We start from the raw sequence: 10,000 nt of genomic DNA, 5'->3' as shown, positions 1-10,000 counted from the left end.
CCTGGTTTTAAAATTAATGAATTACAGTGAAGGGATTTTTGAAAAATGTCAAAGTCTAACGATATGTATGTTTCCTCACTGTGTCAGGAAGAGTGAGAGAGAGAGAGAGAGAGAGAGAGAGAGAGAGAGAGAGAGAGAGAGGCAAGTTAGACATTATAGTGTATATAATATCTAAACCAGAGTGTCAGTACAGTCTGTACAGTGTTTTTACTGTGTGTGTATATACACTACTCACAAAAAGTTAGGGATATTTGGCTTTTGGGTGAAATTTATGGAAAATGTAAAATGTTCACGCTACAGTGATATTATATCATGAAAGTAGGGCATTTAAGTAGAAGCATACACTGGTGATTTCCTCATCTCAAACAATTTCTTGAAACAAAAGCCAACAACAGTGGTGGATATACCACAACAAAAAATGTCAGTGTCAATAACTTGTCATGTGCCCTTGAGCATCAATAACAGCTTGACAACGACGTCTCATGCTGTTCACAAGTGGACTTATTGTCTGCTGAGGCATGGCATCCCACTCTTCTTGAAGGGCGGCCCTCAGGACATTGAGGTTCTGGGGTACAGAGCTCCGAGCCTCTACACGGCCACTCAGCTGATCCCATAGGTTTTCTATGGGATTCAGGTCTGAGAAAGTGCAGGCCACTCCATCTGAGGTACCCCAGTCTCCAGCAGCCGTTCCCTAATGATACGACCTCGATGAGCTGGAGCATCAAACACCTGATGTGAATTTTGCCGTTAAGCTCCTTGTTAGAGAACAGCAACTTGTGCAAAAAGTACTGAAACACTGAACAGTTGGACATGTGCATTCAAAAGTTTACAGAAGGTCACATTAAGTTCACCTGTAAAGGTTAGAATGCATTTTAGGTTCATCCTGAAATTTCACCCGAAAGCCGAATATCCCTAACTTTTTGTGAGTAGTGTATACACACACACACACACACATACACACACGATATGATGATATGCCCCCCCAGGTGCCTGTGCAGTCCTAGCCTTCCAGGAAGTGGGCGTGGCCATGGCTCTGATAGAGGGGGTCGGGGACGAGGTGACGCTGCTGTTCGGGGCTCTGCTGCTGCTGCTGGTCCTGGTCCTGGCCTGGGCCTCCACGCACACCGCCGAGCCCCCGGACCACCTCTTCACCGCCGCCGCCGTCTCCGCCTCCTCCTCCTCCTCGGCGTCCTCGCTGCAGAGCTCCTCCTACACAGACCAGCCCTCCTCGTCTTCCTCCGACTCCCGCACCGACAGCGAGGAGCGCGTGGAGGCTCCCAGCCCCGCCGACTCCCCCGGATCCCTGACCCCGCCCACCCCCGACGATGAGGCGAAGGAGGAGGAGGCGGGCGGCACGGAAGGAGAGGAGGGAGGACAAGCCGGCCTGAGGCATAGACAGGTGGGGGGCAGAGAGGAGGCGGGTGACACCGACTCCTCCTCCTCCTCCCAGAGGAACATGGTGGTCAGGCTGAAGTTCCTGAATGACACGGAGAGGACGGCTCAGGTCAAACCACAGGACACCATCGGATACATCAAGAGGTGACGCCTCCTGCTGACTCCTCCTCCTCCTGACTGACTCCTCCTCCTCCTGACTGACGCCTGCTCCCTATGCACTGACTCCTCCTCCTTATAGACTGACTCCTGCTCTTTATAGACTGACTCCTGCTCCCTATGCACTGACTCCTCCTCCTTATAGACTGACTCCTGCTCTTTATAGACTGACTCCTGCTCCCTATACACTGACTCCTCCTCCTCCTGACTGACTCCTGCTCCCTATACACTGACTCCTCCTCCTTATAGACTGACTCCTGCTCTTTATAGACTGACTCCTGCTCCCTATACACTGACTCCTCCTCCTCCTGACTGACTCCTGCTCCCTATGCACTGACTCCTCCTCCTCCTGACTGACTCCTGCTCCCTATGCACTGACTCCTCCTCCTTATAGACTGACTCCTGCTCTTTATAGACTGACTCCTGCTCCCTATACACTGACTCCTCCTCCTCCTGACTGACTCCTGCTCCCTATACACTGACTCCTCCTCCTTATAGACTGACTCCTGCTCTTTATAGACTGACTCCTGCTCCCTATACACTGACTCCTCCTCCTCCTGACTGACTCCTGCTCCCTATGCACTGACTCCTCCTCCTCCTGACTGACTCCTGCTCCCTATACACTGACTCCTCCTCCTTATAGACTGACTCCTGCTCTTTATAGACTGACTCCTGCTCCCTATACACTGACTCCTCCTCCTCCTCCTGACTGACTCCTGCTCCCTATGCACTGACTCCTCCTCCTCCTGACTGACTCCTGCTCTTTATAGACTGAGTCCTCCTCCTTATAGACTGACTCCTGCTCTTTATAGACTGACTCCTGCTCCCTATACACTGACTCCTGCTCCCTATACACTGACTCCTGCTCCCTATGCACTGACTCCTGCTCCCTATACACTGACTCCTCCTCTTTATGCACTGACTCCTCCTCCCAATGCACTGACTCCTCCTCTTTATGCACTGACTCCTCCTCTTTATGCACTGACTCCTCCTCCCAATGCACTGACTCCTCCTCTTTATAGACTGACTCCTGCTCCCTATACACTGACTCCTCCTCCTCCTGACTGACTCCTGCTCCCTATGCACTGACTCCTGCTCCCTGTACACTGACTCCTGCTCCCTATGCACTGACTCCTGCTCCCTATACACTGACTCCTGCTCCCTGTACACTGACTCCTGCTCCCTGTACACTGACTCCTGCTCCCTATACACTGACTCCTCCTCTTAATGCCCTGACTCCTCCTCTTTATGCACTGACTCCTCCTCCTGACTGACTCCTCCTCTTAATGCCCTGACTCCTCCTCTTTATGCCCTGACTCCTCCTCCTGACTGACTCCTCCTCTTTATGCCCTGACTCCTCCTCTTAATGCCCTGACTCCTCCTCCTCTTTATGCCCTGACTCCTCCTCCTGACTGACTCCTCCTCTTAATGCCCTGACTCCTCCTCCTCTTAATGCCCTGACTCCTCCTCTTAATGCCCTGACTCCTCCTCTTTATGCCCTGACTCCTCCTCCTGACTGACTCCTCCTCTTTATGCCCTGACTCCTCCTCTTTATGCCCTGACTCCTCCTCCCTATGCTGACTTCTCCCTGCTGCCTGTATTGTAATCCAGACAGTAACAGTGATTGATGAGTGTCACCTCTGACCTTTCACCTTTGGCCTTTCAGGACCTATTTTGCGGGTCAGGAGCAGCAGGTGCGGCTCATCTACCAGGGTCAGCTGCTGCAGGACGACGCCCAGACGCTCGCCTCCCTCAACCTGGCCCACAACTGCGTCCTGCACTGCCACATCTCGCAGCACGCCCCGCGCGGCGCGGCGGCGGGGGCGCGGCCGGCCGACCAGGTGCAGGTGGCGCTGAACGTGGGCAGTCTGATGGTGCCGCTGCTGGTGCTCATGCTGTCGGTGCTGTGGTACTGCCAGATCCAGTACCGCCAGTTCTTCACCGCACCGGCCACCGCCTCCCTGGTGGGCGTCACCATATTCCTCAGCCTGGTGGCCTTTGGCGTCTACCGCCGCTAGTCGCGCCGCTCTCCGATTGGCCGGAAACCGCTTCCTGAGTCTTTCTGTTGTGATTAGGCTGGCAGAAGGAAGGGGTCCCGCTCCCGTGACCTTTGACCCACCGACCGCGTTGTGCTCTGAGATTCCTGCCGGCCCGTGGAGCGCCTCCACTCTGACCTCTGACCCGGGGCGTCCGGGCGGGCCGGCGGAGGGAGACTCTGTTCTGTTAAAATGCTGTTAGGTTTTCTGTTTCTGAAGATCTTTTTTTTCTCTGCTCCTTTTTGTTTCTGAACGCTAACAGAGGACTTTTATTTTTTTAGCTCCATGTCATTTCTCATCGTGCCTCTTTTACTTCCTGTTGTGTTTTGGTCCAGGAGCTCCGGCGTAGCGTAGCACCGTAGAGACTGGGACTGTCAGTAGTGACGGAGGATGACCTCACAGGCTGTGTGTACGCTGGGATGAGAGAGGAAATCTTTTGTGTAAAATACGGCTTTTGAAGAAAAGAAATTCTATTAAATCAATCTTTTATTTACCTGCCGTGTCTGTTTTCTGCTGCTTCCACCACATTCCCTTTATTAATGAAATATCAGAGAATGTCCCACCTGTTCACCTGCTCTGATCACAGACAGAGGCTTCAGGCAGGTGGAAGTTAGAAATGTGAACTTCATGGACCTTCACTGTTAAAGCTCTTCAACTCACTTTGTTCCTAATTCTAAACACACACCGCTTAGCTCAAACCCACAGAGCTGTATCTCAAACTGCCTGAGTTTCCTGCTCAGGTGCGTCTGAATGTGTCTGAAATGACGCACCAGATCAGATTTCAGGGTTTACCTGCAGCCAGACCCACTCAAACCTTTCAGCACCTCAGAAACGTCCCAACACGGAGCCTGAAATGTGTTTTCTGACATGTTTATTAGAGCAGGTTGAGCAGCGGAGCTGGAAGAAGTTTCAGATCCACTGAGCCTCTCCTGCTGCTCCTCACTGCCACTGGGAGGAAACATGAAGCACACAGTTCAGCACAGAGCAGGATAACAGAAGAATCCAAGGTTTCTGCAGGTTTCAACCAGTTTAAGACCTTTTTAAGACATTTCTGAATGCAGTCTGAGGGCTTTCATGTCTGTACTGGCGAAAACCTACAAAGGATATGAAGGAAAATCCCAGAATTACTGAACATTCAACTGTACATGACTACACACAACAGTGTGTGTGTGTGTGTCCTCTCTCTCTCGTTCGCTCACACACCACAGAGCCGTTGGTTCCATGTTGGTTTGCTTTTGTAGTTTTACAGCCTGATCAATACAAATTTTCCCCCTAAATACATTTAAAAGTGAGACTGAAGTTAATTCACTTTTATAAAAGTAATATTAGCTTCATAGTCTGACATTTTAAGGACTGAAGTTCTTGCTGTGTCATGCAGAGTCAGTGTGATGTCATCACCTGCAGCTGTGTGTACAGATGGTCAGGCAGCTGGACGCCAGAGGCTTCCAGCATCAGGATGGTCTCTGACAGAGGCAGCGTGCAGGCCGGGGGAGGCTGGCTGTCCTGCAGAGCCTGCTGCAGGCTGCACACACACACACACACACACACACACACACACACACACACACACACACACACACACACAGTCAGTGCTCTGCAGTTTGACACACCCAGAGGAGGAGGTGGAGTCAGTTACCTGCAGGTGACGCAGTCCACCAGGTGTTGCTGGAACATGCTGGTCCAGCTCTGGATGACGGACAGCAGGGAGCTCTTGAAAGGTCGGAGGTCGACCTGCAGGCAGCCGTGCAGCCGCACGCTCTCGTCCAGCTGCTGCACCTCGCCGAACACACGCTGGTACGAGTCCATCTGCAGCACACACAGCATCAGCACCTGGCTCAGCACCTGGCTCAGCACCTGGCTCAGCACCTGGCTCAGCACCTGGCTCAGCCCGGAGCACACACACTGCAGCCTCTACAGACCAGAATGCACTGCTACAGGGCGGGTTAGCTGGTGAGTAAGGGGGCGTGGCCAAGGTAACACACAGGCCTGTCATGATCTGTACTGATGTGTGCGTGTGCAGCTGTGTAACAGAGATGGTGAGCAGGTGAGATGGTTCACTCTGTAAACAGATGATGTCGTTTACTGAATTCATAAAAGAAAACGTGTTAAAGTCGTCTGGGTCTGATGAGGTCAGATCAGCTTTCTGTATTGATCAATATCCAGCCTTCACTGCAGAGTGTGGAAAGGCATTCTGGGAAATGTAGGCAATCAATAGAAGTGTGTAGTGGAATTTATTTTTTAGATCAAGTATTAATAATTTATAGTGAGAATGTGCTGATATGAAGGGCTCAGGCGGATAACTGATCGATTATCAATCAGCTGTGTACCTCCTTCCTGAAGTCCTGCAGGGTCGGGGGGCCCCTGCCCCCCTCAGCCACCGAATCCTGTGAGGTCATCACTCCGCCGTCGCTCAGGAACTGCTGCATCACTTCCTGCTGATCGTCCTGCCACAGGTAGGCGTACCTGTCCAGGTGCTCCCTGAAGCGCTCTGCCTCCTCCTGCACCGCCTGCAGGCCCCGCCTCACCTGCTCCACCAGCGCACACAGCTCCGCCCCCTGCTGCAGCTCCAGCTGACACACACACACACACACACACACACACACATTTTAATCATTTATTTACGCCCACATTAGTAACAATATATACAGGAACATAAACACTGAGGGCACAGACCAAAGACACACAGGCACATGATGGACAGTGGGGGGTCAGGGGGTCAAGAGGGGTGTCAAAGTAATATATATATATATAATAATATATAATAAATTTACACCCATGGAGACACCTCTCTGGACTCACCAACAGTGACAACATGTGGTGTGTTAGCAGACAGCTGAGGGGGGGTGTTGGTCACTACAGAGAGGGAACATGGGGGTGTGTTGGTCACTACAGAGAGGGAACATGGGGGTGTGTTGGTCACTACAGAGAGGGAACATGGGGGTGTTGGTCACTACAGAGAGGGAACATGGGGGTGTTGGTCATTACAGAGAGGGAACATGGGGGTGTGTGTTACAGAGAGGGAACATGGGGGTGTTGGTCACTACAGAGAGGGAACATGGGGGTGTGTGTTACAGAGAGGGAACATGGGGGGTGTTGGTCACTACAGAGAGGGAACATGGGGGTGTGTGTTACAGAGAGGGAACATGGGGGTGTTGGTCATTACAGAGAGGGAACATGGGGGTGTGTGTTACAGAGAGGGAACATGGGGGGTGTTGGTCACTACAGAGAGGGAACATGGGGGTGTGTGTTACAGAGAGGGAACATGGGGGGTGTTGGTCACTACAGAGAGGGAACATGGGGGTGTGTGTTACAGAGAGGGAACATGGGGGTGTGTGTTACAGAGAGGGAACATGGGGGGTGTTGGTCATTACAGAGAGGGAACATGGGGGTGTGTGTTACAGAGAGGGAACATGGGGGTGTTGGTCATTACAGAGAGGGAACATGGGGGTGTGTGTTACAGAGAGGGAACATGGGGGGTGTTGGTCACTACAGAGAGGGAACATGGGGGGTGTTGGTCATTACAGAGAGGGAACATGGGGGTGTGTGTTACAGAGAGGGAACATGGGGGGTGTTGGTCACTACAGAGAGGGAACATGGGGGTGTTGGTCACTACAGAGAGGGAACATGGGGGGTGTTGGTCACTACAGAGAGGGAACATGGGGGGTGTTGGTCACTACAGAGAGGGAACATGGGGGTGTTGGTCATTACAGAGAGGGAACATGGGGGGTGTGTGTTACAGAGAGGGAACATGGGGGGTGTTGGTCATTACAGAGAGGGAACATGGGGGTGTGTGTTACAGAGAGGGAACATGGGGGGTGTTGGTCACTACAGAGAGGGAACATGGGGGGTGTTGGTCATTACAGAGAGGGAACATGGGGGTGTTGGTCATTACAGAGAGGGAACATGGGGGTGTTGGTCACTACAGAGAGGGAACATGGGGGTGTTGGTCATTACAGAGAGGGAACATGGGGGTGTGTGTTACAGAGAGGGAACATGGGGGTGTTGGTCACTACAGAGAGGGAACATGGGGGTGTGTGTTACAGAGAGGGAACATGGGGGGTGTTGGTCACTACAGAGAGGGAACATGGGGGTGTGTTGGTCACTACAGAGAGGGAACATGGGGGTGTTGGTCATTACAGAGAGGGAACATGGGGGTGTTGGTCACTACAGAGAGGGAACATGGGGGTGTTGGTCATTACAGAGAGGGAACATGGGGGTGTGTGTTACAGAGAGGGAACATGGGGGTGTTGGTCACTACAGAGAGGGAACATGGGGGTGTGTGTTACAGAGAGGGAACATGGGGGGTGTTGGTCACTACAGAGAGGGAACATGGGGGTGTGTGTTACAGAGAGGGAACATGGGGGGTGTTGGTCACTACAGAGAGGGAACATGGGGGTGTGTGTTACAGAGAGGGAACATGGGGGTGTGTGTTACAGAGAGGGAACATGGGGGGTGTTGGTCATTACAGAGAGGGAACATGGGGGTGTGTGTTACAGAGAGGGAACATGGGGGTGTTGGTCATTACAGAGAGGGAACATGGGGGTGTGTGTTACAGAGAGGGAACATGGGGGGTGTTGGTCACTACAGAGAGGGAACATGGGGGGTGTTGGTCATTACAGAGAGGGAACATGGGGGTGTGTGTTACAGAGAGGGAACATGGGGGGTGTTGGTCACTACAGAGAGGGAACATGGGGGGTGTTGGTCACTACAGAGAGGGAACATGGGGGGTGTTGGTCACTACAGAGAGGGAACATGGGGGGTGTTGGTCACTACAGAGAGGGAACATGGGGGTGTTGGTCATTACAGAGAGGGAACATGGGGGGTGTGTGTTACAGAGAGGGAACATGGGGGGTGTTGGTCATTACAGAGAGGGAACATGGGGGTGTGTGTTACAGAGAGGGAACATGGGGGGTGTTGGTCACTACAGAGAGGGAACATGGGGGTGTTGGTCATTACAGAGAGGGAACATGGGGGGTGTTGGTCACTACAGAGAGGGAACATGGGGGGTGTTGGTCACTACAGAGAGGGAACATGGGGGGTGTTGGTCATTACAGAGAGGGAACATGGGGGGTGTGTGTTACAGAGAGGGAACATGGGGGGTGTTGGTCACTACAGAGAGGGAACATGGGGGGGTGTTGGTCACTACAGAGAGGGAACATGGGGGGTGTTGGTCACTACAGAGAGGGAACATGGGGGGTGTTGGTCACTACAGAGAGGGAACATGGGGGGTGTGTGTTACAGAGAGGGAACATGGGGGGTGTTGGTCACTACAGAGAGGGAACATGGGGGGTGTGTGTTACAGAGAGGGAACATGGGGGTGTTGGTCACTACAGAGAGGGAACATGGGGGGTGTGTGTTACAGAGAGGGAACATGGGGGGTGTTGGTCATTACAGAGAGGGAACATGGGGGTGTGTGTTACAGAGAGGGAACATGGGGGGGGGTGTAGCTGTGAGGTGTTGTGATATGTCCTTTCTGATCAGATTCAGTTCTATGGTGACGTGCTGTGTACATTCCTCTGTAAGCAAAGCAGCCGTTCAGGATGTGTGACAGGGTCTCGCTGACCTGCTCTGTGATGTGGTGCAACCAATGAGGAGCCTGAGAGGAGGGAGACCAGGTGGAGTCTTGTCGTTAGAACCTGTAACCTGCTTTGACTGTGAACATAACAGGATCCTCACTGAGAGGGTGTTGTTGTTGTGTGTGTGTGTGTGTGTGTACCTGGTAGCTGCGGGCCCTGCGGGGGGACAGGGGGTGTATGTGTGTGTGTGTGTGTGTGTGTGTGTGTGTGTGTGTGTGTGTACCTGGTAGCTGCGGGCCCTGCGGGGGGACAGGGGGTGTATGTGTGTGTGTGTGTGTGTGTGTGTGTGTACCTGGTAGCTGCGGGCCCTGCGGGGGGACAGGGGGTGTATGTGTGTGTGTGTGTGTGTGTGTGTGTGTGTGTGTGTGTGTGTGTGTGTGTACCTGGTAGCTGTGGGCCCTGCGGGGGAAAAGGTGTGTGTGTGTGTGTGTACCTGGTAGCTGCGGGCCCTGCAGGGGGACAGGGTGTGTGTGTGTGTGTGTGTGTGTGTGTGTACCTGGTAGCTGCGGGCCCTGCGGGGGGACAGGGTGTGTGTGTGTGTGTGTGTGTGTGTGTGTGTGTGTGTGTGTGTACCTGGTAGCTGCGGGCCCTGCGGGGGGACAGGGTGTGTGTGTGTGTGTGTGTGTGTGTGTACCTGGTAGCTGCGGGCCCTGCGGGGGGACAGGGGGTGTGTGTGTGTGTGTGTGTGTGTGTGTGTGTGTACCTGGTAGCTGCGGGCCCTGCGGGGGGACAGGGTGTGTGTGTGTACCTGGTAGCTGCGGGCCCTGCGGGGGGACAGGGTGTGTGTGTGTGTGTGTGTGTGTGTGTGTACCTGGTAGCTGCGGGCCCTGCGGGGGG

General features: G+C 53.3%; 2 protein-coding genes across 2 annotated transcripts in view; one reads left to right on the top strand and one right to left on the bottom strand.

Moving 5' to 3' along the window:
• tmub1 (transmembrane and ubiquitin-like domain containing 1) overlaps positions 1 to 4,080 on the top strand; it is a 5,500-nt gene extending 1,420 nt beyond the window's left edge. Inside the window, exons 2-3 of the mRNA XM_030074156.1 lie at positions 987 to 1,539; positions 3,218 to 4,080. Coding sequence (XP_029930016.1) covers positions 1,028 to 1,539; positions 3,218 to 3,569 — 864 coding nt within the window. The 5' untranslated portion in view covers positions 987 to 1,027 and the 3' untranslated portion in view covers positions 3,570 to 4,080. The remainder of the gene's footprint in view (positions 1 to 986; positions 1,540 to 3,217) is intronic.
• A 363-nt stretch (positions 4,081 to 4,443) lies between these two features.
• The window catches only part of LOC115374961 (dynein beta chain, ciliary-like), a 7,777-nt gene continuing 2,220 nt past the window's right edge, over positions 4,444 to 10,000 (bottom strand). Inside the window, exons 4-7 of the mRNA XM_030074159.1 lie at positions 5,915 to 6,157; positions 5,224 to 5,393; positions 4,986 to 5,109; positions 4,444 to 4,681 (exon numbers count right to left, since the gene is read on the bottom strand). Of these exons, the coding sequence (XP_029930019.1) occupies positions 4,628 to 4,681; positions 4,986 to 5,109; positions 5,224 to 5,393; positions 5,915 to 6,157 (591 nt within the window). The 3' untranslated portion in view covers positions 4,444 to 4,627. The remainder of the gene's footprint in view (positions 4,682 to 4,985; positions 5,110 to 5,223; positions 5,394 to 5,914; positions 6,158 to 10,000) is intronic.

Source organism: Myripristis murdjan, chromosome 17 (genome assembly GCF_902150065.1).
Source record: "Myripristis murdjan chromosome 17, fMyrMur1.1, whole genome shotgun sequence".
Classification (NCBI taxonomy): Eukaryota; Metazoa; Chordata; class Actinopteri; order Holocentriformes; family Holocentridae; genus Myripristis; species Myripristis murdjan.
This window is presented reverse-complemented; position numbering and strand designations above follow the sequence as displayed.